At 41.7% G+C, this 23252-nt stretch overlaps 1 protein-coding gene across 3 annotated transcripts in view; it reads left to right on the top strand.

Annotated features, from left to right (window-relative positions):
- Window positions 1–23252, top strand: part of TBC1D4 (TBC1 domain family member 4) — an 88381-nt gene that overhangs the window by 20002 nt on the left and 45127 nt on the right. For all 3 annotated transcript variants that reach the window (XR_014167303.1, XM_081907277.1, XM_081907278.1), the window contains exons 2-3: window positions 17045–17641; window positions 22090–22179. Coding sequence is in view for 2 of the 3 variants with exons in the window: in XM_081907277.1 (XP_081763403.1) it covers window positions 17045–17641; window positions 22090–22179 (687 nt within the window). In the remaining variant the exon portion in view is untranslated. The remainder of the gene's footprint in view (window positions 1–17044; window positions 17642–22089; window positions 22180–23252) is intronic.

Here is a 23252-nt window from a genome sequence, read left to right as displayed (position 1 = left end):
AGCCATGCCATTGCAAAATAAAGCAGAATGCTAATAAAAATGTCCATATCATGAGAATATGTGGAAGGCATGTCCACACATGGAACTATCTGAAATGCTCTTGGACAAAGTATGCATGTCTTTTGATGACATTGCCTGATGTGGCTGTTCATGTATCTCTAAGTGTATTGTTATTTGTTTTGTTAACAAAAAATGTTCGCGATAAAAAAGTGTTTACTAAGAGGCACGCCCTTCGTTCTGCATGCAGGTGCCCTCCTGTTTCAGAAACTGGATTTCTTCCAACCTTAACTTGAGTGAGTAAGGATTTGAACTCACGTCTCTATAATTTAGTCTTTTGTTCTGAGCTAGTTTGGTGGTGGTGGTTGTTTTTAGATTTAATAATAATAATAATAATAATAATAATAATAATAATAATAATAATGTATTATTTATTTATTATTTATACCCCGCCCATCTGTCTGGGTTTCCCTAGCCACTCTGGGCAGCTTCCAACAAAATATTAAAATACAATAGTCTATGAAACATTAAAAGCTTTCCTAAACAGGGCTGCCTTCAGATGTCTTCTAAAAGTCTGGTAGTTGTTGTTCTCTTTGACATCTGGTGGGAGGGCGTTCCACAGGGCGGGTGCCAGTACCGAGAAGGCCCTCTGCCTGGTTCCCTGTAACTTGGCTTCTCGCAGTGAGGGAACCACCAGAAGGCCCTTGGCGCTGGACCTCAGTGCCCGGGCAGAATGATGAAGGTGGAGACGCTCCTTCAGGTATCCTGGACTGAGGCTGTTTAGGGCTTTAAAGGTCAGCACCAACACTTTGAATTGTACTTGGAAACGTCCTGGGAGCCAATGTAGGTCTTTCAAGACCGGTGTTATGTAAAAGATACTTCTAGTGGTGAATGAATACCCCACAATTTGGAGTGGCACATCTTGAACTGATAAAGCAAGTGGATACGCAGTGGTGCAAAAACAGGGAGGAAAGCTGTGATAGCTTGCAGACTGTGTAGGATCAACCTTGCTTTGAGGGACAACTGAAAGTCATGGTGATGTAATGGGATTTAATGGGCCCATTGGGATTAAGAATTAACTTTCTCTTGGCAGTACTAATTAAGTCAAAGATTGGCATGTAGAAACAATAGTGTGAAGAACAGAGGGCTTCTGTATTTCAAGGATCCAGGCAGGATACGATGTGCAGTGTTGTAGCCCTGGATAGACTGTGTATTTTAGGAGGGGGAAATCAATGTGGGATCTGTTTTTAAAAGGTGGAAATACACTGTCCAACTTTACAGCAAAGCTGCTCTGCCACATATTTGAAGCAAAAAAAATAAAATGGTGATTAATTGTGGAACGTCTGCAAGTCAAGTTAAGAATCAGTGGTTTATGTTAGTGTTTGGTTCTGTTTAGGATGTAGTAAACTTCATTTGCTGAAAACGAAAATGCAGCCCTCTGCACACATACTCGCGAGCAAGTCCTGCTGAACTCATTAGGGGTTTCTTTTGATTCAACATGTGTAAGGCTGAGCTGCCAGAGTGGGAGCGGGTTAATAGAATTGGCTGATTCTTTCCGTTATTTGTGGCTGTGCCTTCAACAACAGCTTGATGTGCAGAAATTATTTGGTGATGATGTTTCATTCCGTACAGAGAAAATGTTGACCTGCTGATTTCTGAACATCTCATTGCTTGCAGAAGCACTTGAGCAGCTGGCCTTGTTTACTGAATCATTTGGCCACCCCTGTATGTTGGGTAGCTTAATTGCTTCAGTCATCTTGCTGCTTAAGAGCTGAACTAGAAAACTTCCCATATGGTTTAAATACTTCTTCTGTTTGTAGTCTCCATCCTATAATAGTATCCTTAAAATAGCAACTCTGAGAATGTGTTCTGCCTTACTCTACTTCGGATACAACATCCTTTGCTTTCTGGCTTTTTTTACCATGGAAGCTTGTGCTGTATTTCAGTTTGTAACCAGATACAGAATAAAATGTTTAGCTAAAGTAAGTATTCATAGCTCTGGTTCTTTTTCTGCAGCCTTGGAATGATTTATCATATGTAAGTCTAACCGAGGGCACATTTAAAGAGACAAATGCAACTTTTCACATTTCTGGAAACTTGTAGTTAGATATCCTTGTTTGTAATAAATATAGGAAAGGGGCCTTGTACGTTTTCTTTTATGTGATTGGGAGTAATGTCAAGGTTTGGGTCTCAATTCTGGCAATATTTAAGTAGTACTGGCTTTTCAGGAAGTAACATTAGTATGAACAAACCTGAAAGGGAATAAAATAAAGCTAAGCTTTTCTGTTTTCCCTCAGTAAATGAGTGAAATCAAAGCAAGTTTTGCAATGACTAGTTTCTTCCTTTTTAGTGATAGAAATATAGCTGCTTCAGTGGCAACTCTTTCTCACTCTGAGAGTACATAACTGCATCTTTCTTACGTTTGAAGTTGGTGTCATTGCAAGTGCCATGTTTAATGCTGTTACAGCCCCTGTTAATGGCAGGTAAAGGAAAACCATTTAAATTTAGCCATCCCTTTTATATGGTCTCTTGTTTTGGAGCGGTGCCAGCTTCAGAAACTTTTGGGGAACCGTTCGTATATAATCTTGTCTCACGAGGAACCTGGCCCCAGGGACCAAGCTTGCACATCGTGCTTTGGATTCTAGGAAGTGTTTGAAGTCAAGTTACTAGATTTTTTTCAAAGAATCTGGGAACACTTTTTTAAAAAAGAGAGAGAGAGAGAGAAAGTTATTTAAAAAAGACGTAGTAATATCTTGTCTTCTGTGGTCTCCTCTGTTGTGGGGCCCTGGCCTGCTCTCTTGGAGCACTAGCTGCCGTGGAGCAGGCTTGGGCTGGGCCTGGGCTCGGCCACGTGCCCTTGTCTTCCCGGTGCTCTCCTGCCTCTCCTCCTCAGTGGTGGTGACACAACAAGTTCGGCCCCCCCCTCTTTTTTCTCTTTCCTCTTTCTCTCTCTTCCTTCTCCTTCTCCACTCCTCCTTTTCCCTGCGGCAGCTCCAGGGTTTTCCTGGCTCTGGAGCATCGTTGGGCAGTTGGCTGGGCGCTCTCACTCCCGGCTCGATTTGGGTCGCGGGGGGTCAGCGGTTCCCCCAGTTGACGCATCAGGCACCCCCGGTTTCCCCTCGGCATTAGCGGCAGCAGCAGTCTCAGCAGCCCAGAGCCAGCCTGGTAGCGCAGTTGTCTCTGGCTAGCTTCAGGAGCGGTTCGCTGCTGTGGCGCCCGCCATTTTGCCTCGCTGGAAGTCCCCATACAATGTGTCTTGTGCCATTGAACCAACATTCATTCCCTACTAATAAATCTACATCTACAACACTTAAAATATAAATCCAGGGACATTAAATGAAATCCAGGGGCAGTCCAGGGATGGATTTTGTCCGGGGACAGATTTGTAAATCCGGGGACTGTTCCCGGGAAACGGGGACGTCTGGTAACCCTAGTTTGAAGTGCACACTCAGTTTATGCAGTGCAGTGTCCTGGCTTGTTGGGGCTGTCTATCACATTGCATGACTTGTGGGAGCGACGGGTTGTAGGGGGAAGCTCTGTAACAAAGCTGTGCCTTGCAGAACTTTATCTGGCGTTCTTGGTCCTATCCGAGGCTTCTCAATGAAAATCTTCCTCTAAATATGCCTTGAGCTCCGCTGTTCTAAACTGCAGCAATCTTCAAACATATACTAATATGGTAAGCAAGATTTTGCGAGCCACCAAGTCTCCAAACACCAGAGATCTAGGATTTATCAAACCATGCAGAAGCTGTTCATCATTCTTCTCCCTGTTTAGTTACAGGAGAAAGGAAGAAATGTGAATACAGGCAGCTTAATGGGCTTCTGGTGACACTTTCATGTCAGTAGCATTACTCTAGGGTAACGTGCAAGCGTTAATGGATTTTATGCCTAATCGTTGCAGGCAGCATGTTCAAGTCTGCTGTGTAGCCTAGTGTTTGTTCTATAGCTGTAGCACTAATTGGAATCTGTACGCCACCCTGATGGGCACTCCTTGAATTACGTGTTCTGTACCCTGGCAATAACCCCTTCATGCAAAAGGTCTAAGTTTTGTAAGTAGCTAAAGCCTCTGCAGACCTCTTGAGTTCAATGGAATTCTGTGCGTATAATAAGTCTTACGTTGATGCTTCAGCCAAGGACCAAGCTGAAATTGATAAGGGGTGTGTAGATGAAGGAAATAAACCTGGTGTGTAGCTGCAAGTAGGTAAATCAGTGGTGAGATTGTGTATTGTTCACGAATTACTGTCATGGCATCCTTGGTTCCATCAGGATCTACGACCAGACATGGTTTAGCAGCCGCAGTTGGAAGAGGAGGAGAAGCAGATTTGGAAGACTTGAAGCAGATTGGGAAGACTTGGGTAGAAGCAGATTGGCACCATACGCATCAATTCTGTGGGACTGAGGGCACCCTACCCCCCCCCAAAAAAAAAGTATGTGAGGAAGAGGCAGAGCCCCCCCCCCCAATCTTGAGGGGGCTCACCTTAAGAAACTTTAGTATAATCAGTCAAATGGCTTCAGACAGAGCGGACTGGATATTTCCCCCCCCTAACAAAAACAGAGATTTGAGGTCAAAGCCTAACAACTATACCATGGCGTAAATCAGGCACTGAAAATATTTGAAAGCAGTAGGGGAGCATTTCAGTATCCCAGGCCGCTTCTGTAGTAGACTTTAAAATTGCCAAAAGTTTCTAAAGTCGGACTTCTTCAGCGGATAGGCCCTGTGGTTCTTGGTTTGAACAGAGACTAGAAATGGCTTCTACTGAAAGTAATCGTGACTCTTAAAAGCATATTAAACTATTCACTTTGCTATACTTATTTCCCACTAGTGGATCTGGAATGGGTCACCCACGCTGACCGAATCTTGGATACATCTTGGTTTGAACCTGTTTTTGTTTGTGTTTAGTAGTAGGCATGTCTCATTACGATACGATCTGTTGAATTTAGTGGCCTTGCTGGTTTCTTTATTTCACAAATGTGATTTCTTTAAAATAAAAAAATCTGTAATCAATATGGATACTCTCTGTCCCATCAATGTGAGAGGACTGACCCATCTAAGCCAACGCCCCTACAGTCTTGAAGATCCATCAAAACTGTTCTAGAAATAAAGAAGCTGATGTTCTTCTTGGCACGCACCTAAGGCAGTGGATCGCAGCCCATAATAAACTTGCTTAGTCTTGAGCTGCTGCAACACTTTGTTATTCCTGGCATGGGCAAATGCCAGGATCCAAGGAGTGTGCCAAGGAACTCTGCCTGCCTCAGGAAGTTTTGGATGACTTCTTCTTAAGCAACCTCCTGTTCTCCACCCCTACCCCACTCCCAATCCTATGCAGCATGGACCACTTATGGGACTCGAGAGAATTAACAGAAGCACTTCCCTCTGTAAACTGGGGAACCATCTATTCAAAATGGCGGATGTTAGGTAAAGCCGAGGGGTGTCTCAAGTAGCTCTTCGATCAAGACCAAAGTACTGACAAAAAGTTTTGCTTGCTTAATTCTGTACACCAGGCTGCTGTTAAAGACCAATAATTTTCACAAATTCGAGCAAGGTGTTAACACAAGCCCTGTGTACTTGATAGAGCATCCATTCTCTGCAAGGACCAGTTTTCTTGAAAATAAATAGTTCACCCTGTTCAAACTAAATAATATTACTTTGATGCAGATGAGAATGAAATAAACGTTGACACTTTGCTGTAGCCTCAGTCCAAAGCTGGTCAGATCGGTTTTGCCCTCCTCTTCTCCTCTTCCATTTTACTGCCATATATGAAAATATATGTTCAGTTATTATGTAAACCTGAGTGTTTTATTGCTTGTGGTCCAGATGAGGAAGGAAAGTAGACCGCATAATTGCAAAATGCTGTTGGTTTATTAAGCCTCATAACTTTACTTGGGAAGGAACTCTTTTCTTCAGGGAATGAACGGACTTACAGTGTATACAGTGCAGTTTCTTGCAATATGTTAATTTCCAAGAATAACTCGTTTTGACGTGTGGCAAAATAGCGGCTCCTCAGCACTGACATTGGAGTGACCTTAAGGAAAGGCACTAATAAGCTCTTAAGCTTTACTGAAAATGGTGGGATTTAATTATCAAAACATCTCTTTTGTACAAGGGTGAGGAAGCCACAACCCGCAGGCGTAAGTTGGCCCAGCAGACGTCCCCATTTGACCTGCGAGTCTGTTTCTTCCGAACCGTGGATCCGTACCACATCCTTGACATCACATAAGACATTAGGCGGGAGGCAGGTATAGGTGCAGCCTTCACTTTGAAGAGTGTTTTCCTAGTGGTTTCAAAGGCGATGTCTCTCAGCCAGTGCTAGAAATTCCCCAGGCATTAGGCCTGTTTTATAGCTGGTGCTGGTCCAGTTTCAACCACATGGAGATCTCTGGATGCCAAGATTGCAATGAGATCTCCACCTGGCTGGCCCCTCCAGCTTTCTTAAGCAGGTAAGCAAAAGAGCTCATTTATTGCATTTAAATCCCAACTTTTCCTCCAAGAACTACATGGTTCATCCCCCGCCCCAGTTTATCCCTTCAATGACCCTGTCAGGGAGGTTAAGAGGCTGTGACTGACTCCATCTGAAATATTTTCCTTGAAGCTTGAATTTGTTTTATTCTGGATTGCTTTACTTGATGTTTTAACGTGTTGTAAAACACGGAGAGATCCCCCCCCTTAAAATATAAAGTGGTATAGGAATGAAAATAATAATAATACAGTGGTACCTTGGTTTTTGAACGTAATCCGTTCCAGAAGACCGTTTGAATTCCGAAACGTTTGAAGGTGCGAAGGGCGGCCTGCAGAAAACTGGAAAAAATAACAGGTACATGCAACAAAAGCCGTTCGACTTCCAAGGCACATTGGAAAATGGAAGCATTTACTTCTGGGTTTTTGGTGTTTGAAAACCAAAACATCCAGCTTCCAAGATGTTCGAAAACCAAGGTACCACTGTAATAAGAATAAATTCCATGATTACAACAATGCCACCTAGATATTCCTTTGTGGCAACCATAACCAAAGTTTAAGGTGCCATTTGGCGATTAGCTTCTATGTCTGAGTTTCTAACACTGTTTTGAAGTGTGTTTTCAAGTAGTTTCTCTTGAAAACTGCTTTGAAACACGCTTCAGAATGAAGGCCAAGTTTAGTATTAGATTGTTAATGCAGGAATTACGGAGAAGACATTGTCGTTTTAAGGACTTCATGATGACAAAGTACTGTATATGACAATAGATGTGTCTTTAATAGCTTGACGTTTTTCTGACTTACTAGATTTATCCTTTTGGTAAGTTTTTTTGGTGGCGTTAACAGCTTATTTTGCTTATGTTTAATATATTCCTTGTTAATGCTGTAACGATGTGTGAAAGAAAGAAATAACTGGTGTGTGTTTTTATATTCCTTGCTAAAGAAAGGAACATTTTGATCTTCCCTTTCCCTTTTGCTCAATTGACTTCATTAGCCTCAGTGAGTAAATTTAATTATATATTTGTGTGATCCCCGTTTGGCTGAAATCACTCTGTGATTAATTCAGCACTTTGTGTTGAAAACTCATGATATCATATCTACCACCAGTAGAAGCAATGACACCAACTAGGACTGGAAAAAAGCTGTGCTTAAGGAAATAGTTCTATCAAGTGCTATTTTTCTAGAAAAAAGAGGGGCAGGAACAAACCCTTGTTCTCTTATAATGGTAATGGCGCCCACCTGAGAGGTGCCAAAACTGAGTCCCGGTAAGAAAAAAAGCCCTGGTTTTACCCTGCCAGATTGCTATTGAATAAAATTGAAACTAGATGTCATTGGTGTGTTTGTTGTACAGCCCTGGTTGAGAGCAGGATGTTTGAAAAGCAAAATCTGAGTGATTGTTTAAGCATAGCAGCTAGTGTTGAAGTGGGAGATGTTATTATGAAATGTTGTGCAGAAGCAACGAAACTTACATCCTGGTTTCTGTTCTGACAAAGAAAATACTTGAGGAATATTTGGCCTTCATAGTTTAACGGTCAGTTTTCCGCTTGGTCATTCAAAAAGTCAGGATTCCGTTGCCTTTTGTCCTAGAAGTTGTTGTCTTTTACAGTTCTTTTCCCAGAAATGATGTTGCTTTTTTTTTTAAAAAAAAGGAAGTGATTGATGGAAGTTAAAAGTCTGTTGATGGGAAAACTAATTAACCTTATATAGTTCAGTTCTTGTTAGTAGGATAAAACGTTAAGACTCTGAAGAGCAATAAATCAGATTAATTATCCTGCTGGATGCAGGCATTTGAGGCCAAGAACCAAATCATCTGGATGTGGGAATTGTATGAGTAACTTGGTTGAAAGTTGGCTTCATAAGTTAAGAAGCGGGGTGCTTTGTGTATTTGCAAGGTGGATCAAATGTAATGGCTGGGATCCAAACAGTTGCGTTAGGCGTGCCCAAGAGCTTTGACATGCGCAGTAGGATTTTGCATTGTTTTTTCACAGTAACCTGCAATCCCATTTTGCAAATGCCTTCAAAACTTGCCTGGGTTCCTAAAGCAGTTTGTTCAGTGGCAAAGAGAACCAAAAAAATTTGGCCAAATTCAAGCCTTGACGCCTATTAGGCACTCAGAATAGTTCTCTTGGTTTCAGACAGTATTAGGCAGCGGAGCAATAGATGCCGCTGGTCGTTTTAGTCAGTTCCATGTTCCGATTTAGGTTCTTTCCTCTTCAAGCCTCACAAAGCTTGAAAACCTTAACTTATTAAATGTGCAACACGTGTTACATGGATGCAGAAAGACGGAGGAGGTTTCACTGTTCCATAAATGTGCAAAGGATAATTGCCACAAGAAAATGAGCAGGAGAAAAACACACAGCTCTGATTCACTGCTTACTTCTGCTGCTTGAATTAGACCTTTTGGGATGTACAGTGGTACCTTGGTTCTCAAACGCCTTGGTACTCAAACGACTTGGAACCCAAACACTGCAAACCTGGAAGTAAGTGTTCTGGTTTGCGAACTTTTTCAGAAGCCAAACGTGCTCCATTTTGAATCTTACGCTTCTGTTTTGAGTACCACACTTCCGTTTTGAGTGTTACACTGAGATCTGTCTGTTTTGCATTTTTGTTTTTGTGGCTCTTTTTGTTGTTGAAGCTATTGATTGATTGATTGATTGTGTGACTGCAGTCCATTGTTTATTGCTTTCATATTATGGATCAATTGTCTCATCAGATAGTAAAATTCATATTAAATTGCTGTTTTAGGGGTTGTTTTTAAAAGTCTGGAATGGATTAATCCATTTTGCATTACTTTATATGGGAAAGTGCTCCTTGGTTTTGGAACGCTTTGGTTTTGGAACGGATTTCCGGCATGGATTAAGTTTGAGAACCAAGGTACCACTGTATAGCTGCAACAGAAAACAGCAGCTTTATGTCTGTTTGTTCTGTCTTACTCTAATAATATGTCTTGACTAGTTTCCTGTTCTTATAAGTGATGAGCAGTGACACCTTGCAGCATGGAGATGTCACACACACACACACACACACACAGAGAGAGAGAGAGAGAGAGAGAGAGAGAGAGAGAGAGAGAGAGAGATGCTGTTTTGCTGTAGTATTTGGTTCTGACTTAAATTGGAGCATGCAGCTGTGATAATGAATTCTTCATAATACTTTCTGTAAGTCCTACGCTGGCTGTCGGTGGAATGCATTGTTTCACTTGCAGAAATATCTTTTTTATTTTCTTAAGGACCCTCCTGTTCCTTTGGGAGCACTCAGTTCACTAAAGCTCTTAGTGAGGTTTTGGATCAGGCCCAATCCTGCAAATGGAAGAGAGTACCCATCTCTGATCCAGGTATTGCAGAGAGCAAGTACTTGGCCTAGTTCTCCCCGTGATAATAAACCCATGCCCAGTGTGTACCACTTCTGACTGCAAGCCCTGCTTGGAGTCCCTTTAATAATTTAATAATAATAACATTTTTTTTTATTCGTACCTCACCCATCTGGCTAGGTTGCCCCAGCCACTCCCAATTTCTCAATCTTAAATCAGTTCTTAGCGCTACTACAGGAAATCTGCCTTAAAAAATAAAAATCCTCATGCAAACTCATGCCTTTCAGTATGAATTTCTCCTGACGAACACATTTTTTGTTCTGTTTTTCTTAATAGAGTCATTTTTAGAATGCCGTTTTCCTAATACAATGCATTTTCTTGAGATTTTTCACCAATGTATGCAATCTTATGTACACTCATACAAGGGTACCCAACATGGTGGCGGTCATGGACTACAACTCCTATCAGCCCTGGCCAGCACAGCCACTGCTTGGGGATGATGGGATTTGTAGTCCCATACATCTGGAGGGCAGTATGCTGGATACCACTGCCCAATTATATGCCTTTTTGTACATATTACTTGACTGGAGAACTGCATTGCAAAATTCAGAGAAGTGCATATTTATAAAGATGTGACTGTGCTTTGGTTCAGAGATTGTTTTGGAAAGTGCAGATCTGCTAGGTTTGTCTTTAAATGTGAGTTTACTGTCCACAATCCCTATGTGCTAGTTTCTCTGCAAAGCATTTTCTACTTCTCATGAGAACTCATCTCTCTGGAATTGAATGGGCTGAGTTATGCTCTTGGGACGCGGGTGGCGCTGTGGGTTAAACCACAGAGCCTAGGACTTGCTGACCAGAAGGTTGGCGGTTCGAATCCCCGCGACAGGGTGAGCTCCCGTTGCTCGGTCCCTGCTCCTGCCAACCTAGCAGTTCAAAAGCACGTCAAAGTGCAAGTAGATAAATAGGTACCACTCCGGTGGGAAGGTAAACGGCGTTTCCGTGCATTGCTCTGGTTCGCCAGAAGTGGCTTACTCATGCTGGCCATATGACCCCGAAGCTGTACGCCGGCTCCCTCGGCCAGTAAAACAAAATGAGCGCCGCAACCCCAGAGTCGGCCACGACTAGACCTAATGGTAAGGGGTCCCTTTACCTTTAAGTTATGCTCTTAAATGTATGAGATCCTTGATCATTCTTCAGCTGGGAAGTGATTGTTCCATACTGTTAGTACGTAAACCTTCAGTTAGTCAGTGGCCGTATCCCACAATTGAATTGCTTGGGCGGCAGTTGGTGGAAAAATATGGGGTTCACTGAAGGACGCCACGTTTATGCAGGAAAAACCTTTTGGAGGCAGGAACCTCTTGGAACTGGAAACAACCTGCATTCCTATAGTATCCATTAATTGAAGCTCCACTGCACATATCTGTATTTTTTTTTAAATCTGGAGACGAGCCAGAACAGCCAGTCTTTCAAGGCCACAGATAAAATCACCTTTATTAAAATGTGTGCAAGACAAGTTCTTGCAGACCTAACTCTGTAGACGGCTATGCCCACATTCCTACTTTGGGTTATGCAGAGGGCAGCGTTTTAAAGTACGTCAGACGCAAATTGCTAGGTAAACAGAAATGCTTTGCCCAACGGTTCAAGACTAGTTTTCGTATTGCTAGGACTGGGTTCGGAAATAAAGCTGAAATAAACAGGAAACTGTACCAGGGACTGCGCTCGCCTGGAGGGCTTGTGTGTGTCTTAACTCTGGCCTGCTTGTTTATTGAACTTAAGATGAAGAAATCTACCTCAGAATTAAAATGCTCCTGTTGTGTTTTGTGGAGTCCTCTTTAAAAATGAGTGAACAGGATGGCAATATCAGGGGTTAGTGTGGAAGCAAAAGACGTTATATGCCCATAAAGGAAGCAAATGTGTTGGATATCTTGGTTTCGTGAGGGTTATGCTTTGTCACTCAGTTATATTTTGGGCATGAAGTTCTTCTGACTTTACTTCTTACGTCTTGTCTCCAATAACTGCTGCCAACACAAGTATAATTTTAATGGATTTCTAGCAGGTGTTCAGGGTTGTGTGTTGTAATATAGCAGCCTCTTCAAAAGATCATTACGAGGGAGGAAGTCTGTGTTGATGTGGTAGTGGAACATTAAGTTTTCAAATATAGATGCCGAGCTCAGAAAATGAGAAGTAATATTGATTGCAAAAGCTGAGGCTGGCCTATTTTCCTCCTAAACAGAAGCAGAAATGTTTTCGGCATAGACATTCTGGAATGTGGTTTTGTGGAGAATAACGGCTGATAGAGAATCTGTGCTAGAGATGTGTAGTTCATTTGTTAATGGTGAAGGATAAACTTGCTGTTTATCAGGATGAGGCTACATGGGGACGGGACCTTTGCACGTTGTGCCACAAACCTTCACACTTCAAGAAAGATCTTGAGGTTGGGGGTGGTATACTTGTACTGTTATGAGTTTGTGGGTGTTTCTGTGTTTCACATGATTCCAGATATTTATTGAAGCTTCACTGAGTAAATACGGGCAAGGCAATTCTTATCTCTGACCTAGATTCCTGCTCTGGAGATATTTCACTTCCCAGTATATGTTGCTCACCTGTTCTGACATATCTTGAAAAGAGCCTGCTTGCCTGGAGGTGGAGTCTGAGGCACCTGGGAGAGTTACATGCAAGTTAATATTCTTATTATCCACAATATATCCACCCCACTAAAACCACACTGCACCCCATAAAACTACCTCTGGAGCAATTCCCTGCACGTGGTTATTAAGCATGTCAGGAGGAAGGCTAGGCTAAATCCCTTTTCCCTGACACTGAAATAGTATGCACAGGGAATTTATTATTTTTTTTAAGTACTCAGCCGCAGTCATATGTGGTCCATCCTAGAGTGGTTTAGCACTTCATCGAGAGTTGGGGCTTTATGTTGCCGAAGTAAACTTGAAAATACTTGTCACAGGTGCAGTAAATAAATAAAAAAGCTAGGATTTGATTTGGTGCAAGAAATACATGCGAGGATGGTTATTATGGCAGTATCCGACAGCAAGATTTAGTTGGTTGCAATGATCTCATTCCTTCAGGCTGGCATAGTATTGTGCTTCAACATTGCAGTTGGAGTTACAAAGATGCCATATTGATAGTCATTTCCATCTGGATTCCATCCTTTGATGGGAAGAATGAAGGGTGGAAATCCATCAAAGCTGCAACAAGTCCCAGACTGACTATAAGAGTTATATTATCTGCTTCACTTGTAATGTTGGCAGACAAGGTAGAATAAAACTGCACAAGAGTTTTGTAATATTGCCCCCTTTCCAGCTTCTCCTTCATTTTAATGTTTGATTATATTTCTCTCCTTTTTTTCTTCCATGTTTATGTGTATCATTCCTTTCATCCTTTTGGATGAGCACTTTAGGTCATCTTTCAATGCTCTTTTTTATTTGGTTTTAAGGGGTATTTTGTTGTTGTTGTTTCTGGTTCTGTTACGTAAATTGCTTCGAAACACCGGTGTGAAAAGGGATTGACAGAATAAAGTTGTTGAGTGTTTTGTACACAGATGAGGACAAACCCCAGTGCTCATGTAATGGGAGAGGAGGGTTCAACACAAGATGCTGTAAGCAAGACAATTGTGATTTACTCTAGCTAAAGCTGATGAGAGGTTAAGAAGAGTCAATGGAGAATAATTGTTTGCCGCCACCCCAACCCCTATAAATAGGAATCTCTGCACTGAACATACAAGGTCAAGAATGTATGTGCTCTGGGTCATGAACGCTTCCGCCATGTTTGAGCATTGCTTCTGTGTTCACAGTTTGCAGTTGGTCTGCATGTGTCTGTTGTAATTCCTGCATCTTGGTTCGCCTCCCTCCAGCAACTGCCCCTCTTTTTAGAGATCATCTTGGCCAATGGAAAGATTCCCCTCGTGTTTACATCATCAACGTGAGCCAAGTTTGCCCTAGCAAAAGGAAGAGCCTTTTTCTATGGATATTTTGTGCTCTTTCTTCCCCAGTCCCCTAAGCAAAGCTGATGTCGTACCAAAAATCCATTTGGTCCAAACCTGATGCATCAATACCATTGGCTTTTTGCTTCTCTCTCTCTCCAGCCTTCTATCTCCTACAGGTTGTGCTCTCAATAAATAGAGGCTGCTAAACTAGCTCGGTGCCCCAATAGCTTTGAATTCAAAATCTTATAAATTGCACCTGTTTCTTTGTAGAGCAAAGTAATACACCCCTTGGCAACTGCAGTCTTGAGCAATCAATAAACCTGCTCCTTTAGATACAAAGCTTGTTTATGCTTGCTCACAGAAATAAGAATATGTTTTACCTACTTTATGTGCATCTTTATGATCAATATAATAACACTTAATGAGTAGATGGCAGACTTTCCACTTTGATCTTGGAAGCAGAGTCACGGTTGGATAATGCTTTTAAGCAGAAGTTTGAGTTAATGTTTATAAAATCATGTAATCCGAAGTGAGGGCTCTCTGCATCAGTTAGCACCATTCTCCAGTGTTTACATGAGTGTAAACAAAAATAAAGTAATAACACTTGGGTTTATGTATTTCAGAGACGCTCACATGTGAACAATTTAAGGAGAATTTTAAACATCTGTGTGCATGATACAATATATTACCCATAGTTTACAATCCATCCATGTTTATACCTGCAAAATACTTAAACTTTATTCTGCTTATGTGAGTCAGACTCCTTTAGTTTAGTTTTAATTATATAGTTTTAAGAATGCAACTAAAAGGGCCTGTAGATAGTTAAATGCTTGACAGCATATGTGCTTCCTGTGTTTTAAATATCAGGAAACACTCTGCTTTTGAATCTGTAATGACTGTTCCTTGAAAAACCATGCAACTGTTGCTGTGAACAGAGTGTCTAAGGAAATGCCGTGAAATAGCTGCCAATTCTGTAGCAAGAGAGACATTTTTATCCTTGCAGAGGAAGAAAGTCTTTCTAAATACAGTCCTCTTTCTGTTTCTGGAGTTCTGTAGAACTTTGAGAATGCCTTCACTGTTCTGCTGAAATACCAATAACAAGGTACCACTTTGTTACATATGGAATAGGAGAAGCTTCTAGCTTACTAAATCTTAAGCGCTTACCTAAAAAATTCATAGAGAAAATATTCAATGCAGCTAGTGTGTTATGTGTATAGCATTTCATCTTTCGGGGGAAATTTACTAGCAGAATATCTTCAGCTTTTTATATGTGAGATGTGTGGCAGAACTAATACTATTCACAGGCTTCTTCACTTGAAGTATTTTATAACTATGTATTTCGCATTTTCTGTATCCCAAATGTATATGGTGGTCAACATAAGCTTGCATGCAGTGGTGGTTTTGTGCTACTGTAAAGCGTATCCCATCAAATGAAAATTGGCTGCCCTACCTTGTCCATTCCCACCACCACCTACCATGGTCGCTTGAATTCTCCAAAAATTGTATGTATTCAAACTCCAAATGGAGAATTTTTATATTACGGGAACATGCCATATTTTCCTTTGATAGGTCAACGCTTAAAGTAAATAAATGAACTATTGGGTTGTATTTTTTCTAAACCTGTGAGATCAAGCTGATGTTGAAGTTCAAGTAGAAAAAACAAAAACAAAAAAAAAATTCCTTCCAGTAGCACTTTAAGACCAACTAAGTCAGTTCTTGGTATGAGCTTTCGTGTGCATGCACACTTCTTCAGATACCAACACGGCTACCTATCTGTAACTTCAAGTAGAAAGTCACCTTTATAATGAGCAAATTTCTTATCCATACTCAAGTCTTTGAAATTTGAAATTGTTGCAAAAAATTCTACTGTCGTAAGAAAGGATGCTTTTTATGCTTAATCGTCATGATGGAGAATGTGGTTTCTGAGGATTCTAGGGCTTGAACACCTTTGATTAGAAGTGTTGGTAGAATTGCTTAAACTGTTTTGGCAAACCAGTTAGCCATTTTTTTGCCTGTTATAGTAATTGTAATGTGCTCTGCTAGGTGCTGTATGGTTTTTAATTATATTTTATTACTTCTTTCATTTCTTTTACTGTAGTTTATTATATTTCAGTTTGCATTCCATCGAATTCAGATTGCAAATCAATAAAACGTAATATAAGAAATAAAAGAAGCGGTCAAATACAATTGTAATCAATGTAAACATGCTGCAGACTACCAGAATGAAGTTTGTGGAGTTCTAGTGGTCCATGGACCACGGTTAGGAAATTTGTGCTCTTAATCCTCTTCTCCAAGCTTGCAGTACTGGCAAATACTTCTCTAGTAGATGTCATTGTCCCCTGCCCAAACTGAAGTGTGTGTCTTTGTGGGGGGAGAGGTGATAACAGAGATGCACTCCCTGTCTTGGTTATGCTTAGATTTTTCAGTGTGTCCTGTTCATGAATGCATGGAGCAATTGATAACTACAGAGGCATATCTGAATTCTGTTTAGAATCAATGCAAAAACAGAGAGAGCATACAGTCCCTAATCCTCACACTCTCCAGTCCACGTAATCAGGTCATTTTATAGGTACCGGTAATTGTTTGAATCTTCCATAAGACCTTCCTTCTGTGTAAGGACTGGGTTATCCCTTTTTCTGGACGCCCACCCAAGGCAAGTGTAAGGTAAGGTTACCAGACGTCCCTTTTTCCCAGGGACAGTCCCCGGATTTACGAATCAGCCCCCTGACAAAATACATCTATTTAGTAGGAAGTTGAAAAGTGTCCCCAGATTCATTGAAAAAAATCTGGTAACCTTGTTGTTTAGTCGTTTAGTCGTGTCCGACTCTTCGTGACCCCATGGACCAGAGCACGCCAGGCACTCCTGTCTTCCACTGCCTCCCGCAGTTTGCTCAGACTCATGTTTGTAGCTTCAAGAACACTATCCAACCAGCTCGTCCTCTGTCGTCCCCTTCTCCTTGTGCCCTCCATTTTTCCCAACATCAGGGTCTTTTCCAGGGAGTCTTCTCTTCTCATGAGGTGACCAAAGTATTGGAGCCTCAGCTTCAGGATCTGTCCTTCCAGTGAGCACTCAGGGCTGATTTCCTTCAGAATGGATTGATTTGATCTTTTTGCAGTCCATGGGACTCTCAAAAGTCTCCTCCAGCACCAGAATTCAAAAGCATCCATTCTTCGGCGATCAGCCTTCTTTATGGTCCAGCTCTCACTGGCAACCTTAGTGTAAGGCAAACCTCCACTCCAGAGACAGCACCCTTCTCCTAAAGGAAGTGCCTCTCTTTTTGTTAAAAAGTTCTCCGTTTTCTTTCAGTTTTCATTTTGTTAATGATGATTCTCTTTCTCCTTTTCTAAAGGTTCCAGATGTCATCAGCAGCATAAGACAGGTTTGCAAAGCAGCCCTGAAAGAGGATGCCAAGCCTAACAAAGACAGCGAAGATGCCTTCTACAACTCTCAAAAATTTGAGGTTCTGTACTGTGGCAAAGTGATGGTGGCACACAAAAAGGCGCCTTCCAGTCTCATTGACGACTGCATCGAGAAATTCAACCTGCACGAGCGTCAGCGCCTGAAACTCTTGAGCGAGCAAAGGAATGCGGAATCTATCACGGATCTTATGGAGTGCGATGGAGAACTGCCCTCTTCTCCCTTGGACAGTCCCTTTGAGGAGGTGGACGGCCTAAACGGTGGTAGCCCCGGGATGTTCATAGTTGGAAGCCAACCCAACCTGGCCAGCTTGGCCAGCTCCCGCGTCTCTTTCCCCGAGCGCATTTTGGAGGATTCAGGTTTTGATGAGCAGCAGGAGTTCCGATCCCGGTGCAGCAGTGTTACGGGTGTCATGCAAAGGAAGGTTCATGACAATAGTTTGAAAACACAATCCCGGAGACGTCACGCAAGTGCCCCAAGCCACGTCCAGCCTTCTGACTCCGAAAAGAACAGGACAATGCTGTTTCAGGTATGCTCTGTGTGTAATCCAGAATATTCGCAGCTGGGAGGGTGGAGTGAATGGGAATGGATTGAGGTAGACAAATTTACATACTACTGTATCTTTACTTCATATCTTTAAGTTGGAGTCCTTCTGTACAAACATGCTTGGAATCTGATCACTGACAAACAACACAAGCTAGCAAGGGAAGATCCTTACACAGATCCCTTATTAGTCTAAACAGACTCCCAGTCAATGCATCAAAGTTGGAGATGTACTGTTGGTCGCAAAGCACCAGCGATAGCTGCTCTAAACTTCTTGCAAGCTGCAGCTTGAACTTGCTCTCAGACAATAAGCTCTCTTATCAAAATTGTGTTTGCACCTAAAGAAGAAGAAGAAGAAGAAGAAGAAGAAGAAGAAGAAGAAGAAGAGGAGGAGGAGGAGTTTGGATTTGATATTCTGCCTTTCACTCCCTTTAAGGAGTCTCAAAGCGGCTAACATTCTCCTTTCCCTTCTTCCCCCACAACAAACACTCTATGAGGTGAGTGGGGCTGAGAGACTTCAAAGAAGTGTGACTGGCCCAAGGTCACCCAGCAGCTGCATGTGGAGGAGCGGGGAAGCGAACCCGGTCGCCCAGATTACGAGTCTACCACTCTGAACCACTACACCACACTGGCTCTCATCACTAAAACAAAATGAATCTTAACATCAGTGTTTAGTGGTACAACCATGGTTTTCAGTCATAAGGTGAACAGAATAAGAGGCTGAAATTTTGCAATATGTTGAAAGACAAGGTTCCCAACTTCTGATGAGTGGTCAGTGCTGTGTTAAGAGTTCTTCTGCTTTCATTTTATGTTATTTGTCTCCCTGTGCACTTGTCTCCATTCTGCAGCAGAACGGTGAATATTACCATGGTTTCTCAAGTCAGACATCATGCCAAACTACGGTTTGCTAACCTACTTCAGAACATATTTTTCTCAGTCTGATTTGCTGGCCAGTAATCAACCATAGTTTATACTTGGACATTGCACCAAGCCATAGTTAAGCTACTGCAATTGTGCATTTGAACAGAGCTGAAAGGGAATGCAAGATAATGTACCATAGTAATCGAATACCTAGCAAATCCTGAACAAGCAAATAACTATTTCTTGATGTCCTATCTGCCTTAGAATTTATACCTAAAATAACCTGAAAAAGCAGGAGGCAAGATAAGGCTGTCATGCCAGTTCTAAGCATTGCTACACTGCATTGGGGAGAGTTCAGCCACCCAATAGCTTCCCCAAGCGCTCATTGTTGAAAGCACAGTTAGCTATGCATAGTTTTAATTTCCTAATAATACAAAATTATCTTTTACAATTAGTGGGGGTCTGTGGTGATGCCACACCTCTGTATACCTTTCCTGAAGAGGCCTTAAAGGCTGTGCCACCACTCCTAAGTTTAGCAGGCAGGGTAAAACTATTCTTTTTCCACAGGACTATTAAATTTTCTGCTGACCGGGTAGATTACCATTTAGGTTTTGATGCAGCTGTTGCCAGTATCTGATGCAGGATCTTTGCAGAAGATAAACAGGTCTGGATCTGTTTAGTGCATGGATAGGAGACTGTCAGGGAACTCGAATGACAGAGGTTTGAGTTCCATGATGGAACTTAAGGCGGTACCTATAAAACAAACACAGCTTTGTTTACAGTATAACCCTGTTCATATTTACTCAGAAACAAATTTCCAATGTGACTTCCTCCCCAGTTTATGATTAGGGATATAGCCTCTAATTGTTCTTTTAATAAAACAATATTTTTACATACACACATTTGCACGTGTACAAACACAGAGATATTAAACAGCCCTGGCAACTATTTTTGGCAGGCAGATCTGTTAAGAGGATTTAAAATTAAAAATTACACTTAACGTTGCAGACTGTAGTCCACAAAAACTTCTGCCATCAGTTCACAGTCTTCAGATGTTGCAAGCCTCCTTGTTTTTCTTACGAAATAGTGCCTTACAGAAGTGAGCCCGGTTGAGTTAATGGAACTTTTCCCTAACAAGTGTGTATAGGACTATAGCCAACATGAATGCTGTTCCAGAATTTGCAGGCATAATAATAATAATAATAATAATAATAATATTATTATTATTTATACCCCGCCCATCTGGCTGGGCTTCCCCAGCCACTCTGGGCGGCTTCCAAAAATATTAAAATAATGTAATACATCAAACATTAAAAGCTTCCCTAAAAAGGGCTGCCTTCAGATGTCTTCTAAAAGTCTGGTGGTAGTTGTTGTTCTCTTTGACATCTGGTGGGAGGGCGTTCCACAGGGAGGGCGCCACTACCGAGAAGGCCCTCTTCCTGGTTAAAGGCAATAGTTTATATCAGGGGTTGGCAAAGTTTTTGTCGCTTGGGCCAGTTCACGGTCCCGCAGTGGACCAGAGTGTGTGTGCGCGCACACACATGCACAAACGCTATTTCTGGCGCTCCTTCCAGCACAGAGGAGGCATACACAGCTTCCCATTGGCTACAGGAGCTTCCTGCAGCCAATGGGAAGCCAGCCAGCATCGCAGAAGGCGGTCCCTGCTTTGCTCCGCACCGGTTTAGCACGGGAGCCGAACGAGCTGGCGGCGGGGGTCCATGGACCGGTTAAATGACCCCCCCATGGGACGCTTGTGTCCCATGGGCCTTAGGTTGCCGACCCCTGGTTTATATGCTTACTATGAATACCCCATTGATTCTCACTCGTTAGATTGTCAGGAACTTGGGTTTTTATACCTGAAACTCAATTTTACTACAGCTAACGAGGAGACCCAGGACAGAGTTGGGCATTCGCATGCATGAGAGAGAGAGAGAGAGGAGACTGTACTCATCCACGCTGATCCATGCTGTTCAAAGCCATTTCAGCCCTTCCTTTACTGCTTCTGTTCTTCCCCTAGATATTTTTTCATCTTTCCTTACAAATTACTTGCTCCTTCATTTTACTCTCAGGCCTCTCCCCTCTCCCTTTTGTTACCTTTTTACTAAGGATTCATCTACAGTGGTCAGTTAAAACGTTAAAAATGCGTTATAAACCTGTGACATCAGAGGGCGCTATAGAGCAGTGATCCACTGCCAATGGAAAATTGCATTGAGAGTTATATTACTTTTTTAAAGCATTTTTACAGGTCAGTGTAGATCTAGCCTAGGTCTGGGGCTAGCATTGCTAAAGGCTGCTGGAAATCAGAGAGTTGTCTGTAACATACTGTATTTTTTGCTCTATAAGACTCACTTTTTCCCTCCTAAAAAGTAAGGGGAAATGTGTGTGCGTCTTATGGAGTGAATGCAGGCTGCGCAGCTATCATAGAAGCCAGAACAACAAGAGGGATTGCTGCTTTCACTGCGCAGCGATCCCTCTTGCTGTTCTGGCTTCTGAGGTTCAGAATATATTTTTTCTTGTTTTCCTCCTCCAAAAACTAGGTGCGTCTTGTGGTCTGGTGCGTCTTATAGAGCGAAAAATACGGTATGCTGTATACTTTCTCCTGGCCCAGTATACAGGTTATAAATGGTAAAAAAAAAGTAATAATATGTTCAGCAAATGGAGCGAGAGGAGAAAACTTCACAAAATGAAATATAAATTTTGATAGGAATATGTGATGGTTGGTAGGTTTTAACCTGTGAGGCCAGGATTGTAGTTTGTAGCACTGAGGAAGCAATGGCTCTAAATAATGGAGCAGTGTCTCTAAATTATGTTTTTGTTTGGTTGACCACCACCTTAAAAGCATACCAAAGCTAATTATATACTGAAAAAGATACTGTATATGTTCAGCTGATAACACAGCCAGCAATTTGATGTACAGTACTGCTGATAAAATTCCTTGTCCTGTTCACCCTTACTTTCTGCTTTTGGTGTTTGTTAAATCTGTAAACATGTGAGATTAGCTTCTGGATGACTGGTTAAGATGATCTTCAAGATCCCTTAAATTGAAAATATTTGCAGGCAAGGTTATTACTGTAGCATTTAGAGCAAATTCATCAATGTCTATTCTTAAACTGCATGCTGATGCTCTTCCTGGTTCCTCTTGACTATTTTTCTGTACCTCGTAATTCCCATTATTCATCTTCTGTCACCGAGTTTTATTCTGAATATTTCCAGTTGCCCTGAATTTGGAACATTTGAGAGGCTTGTTACGGAGACTTCAAGCCTGTGTCTTCTGTGGGAGCTTGCATGACTGACTACTCATCCCATAGATAAAGTGGAATCCTGAATAAAACAAAAGCAAATATATTATATGCCTGTTCCTCTTTCTCTATTCCGATTGCTTTCAGGTGGCTTAGCAGAACAGTCACCCTGTCCTTAATCATTACTGTTGGCATAACATCAGTTTTTGATACGCTTCCCTTTGATAAACAGGCACGAGTAAAAATTTCTGGCGCCTCAAGTCTCAAGGATAGCTATTTGTCCATGATGTTCTGATTGCCTTAACATGTTGTTGTTGTTTTCTCTCTTTTCAAGGTTGGTCGATTTGAAATTAACCTCATCAGTCCAGATACGAAATCGGTTGTGTTTGAGAAGAACTTTAAAGATATCTCCTCATGTTCTCAGGTGGGTATCCAAGCTAGGTTAATAGTGTTTGGATAAAACAAGCTGGGCATCTTCAGAATAAAAACAGGTTTGGAAAATTAAGTGTAAGCAGAAGGACTGAGGTGGGAGGAACTATTTGTTAACATCTGCTTAGTTGTTCCTGCTTTTCACTGTAGAATTCAATATATTCTAGCAGCATATAATAATAAAAAGGGAATGCCAGAGAATTATCCTGCAGTATCAACAACAGAGACATCTGTTAAGTTTCATGCTGTTTGCTGCTGATTTCTCATTTCCAATCCTCCTTGTGGTAACAAATTTTTCTTAGAACATTTAGAACAACAATTTGAAATTAAAAATAAAATAAAATTGAGTGATCAGTGGGTACTTTTGACATGACGCTTTGCCTACTTATTGAAAGAGAAGTTTCAGTTCATTCTCTTTATTAAGGTAGTTGCAGGTGAAAATCTTAACTGTTCTTCACATCTAAAATGAAAAGTATCAGAGAGACAAATGATGAAATAGCGTGCTGGGATATTTCTTGATCATTCCCCTGCCCCCCAAAATGGGGTCTCGTCGTGACAACTAATCCTGTTACATGTGCAAAACAGATGGATCTGACCAGTGAATGTGCTTTGTGATAGAAATAGTGAGATACATGCTTCTGTGGGCTTTGTGTATGGAAGGCTGTTTCTGCTTGCAATTCTCCGTTGCTCGATTGCAGCCACTATTTTCCAACAAGACTTGCAGGCAAATACCTTCATCACATCATCATCTCAGTTTTCTCATCACCGGTTTTAGAGTTCTCAAGCATGCATTCTCTTGGACTAAAATAGCAACGTCACTTCCAACCGGCTGTTTTCTAGTGACTGACACTTTTGCAGGAAGGTTGCATGCATTGAACTTGTACAAGCAGATCACAAATATCAAAACATATTAGTATGGCGTTGCGTGTCAGAAGCAGCTGTGAGAGTTTCCCTGTACTGAGAACAATAAAAGAAACTCACCTGTTGTTCTTGGGATGTTGAAAAACCTCCCCAGGGAAGAACTAAGAGGAGACAACGTAACTGACAGTCACACCAGTTTTAAGTTTT

Source organism: Podarcis melisellensis (genome assembly GCF_964234715.1).
Source record: "Podarcis melisellensis genome assembly, chromosome: 4".
In the NCBI taxonomy this organism is placed as follows: Eukaryota; Metazoa; Chordata; class Lepidosauria; order Squamata; family Lacertidae; genus Podarcis; species Podarcis melisellensis.
The sequence above is the reverse complement of the archived record's forward strand: the minus strand, read 5'-3'. Positions and strand labels throughout refer to the sequence as shown.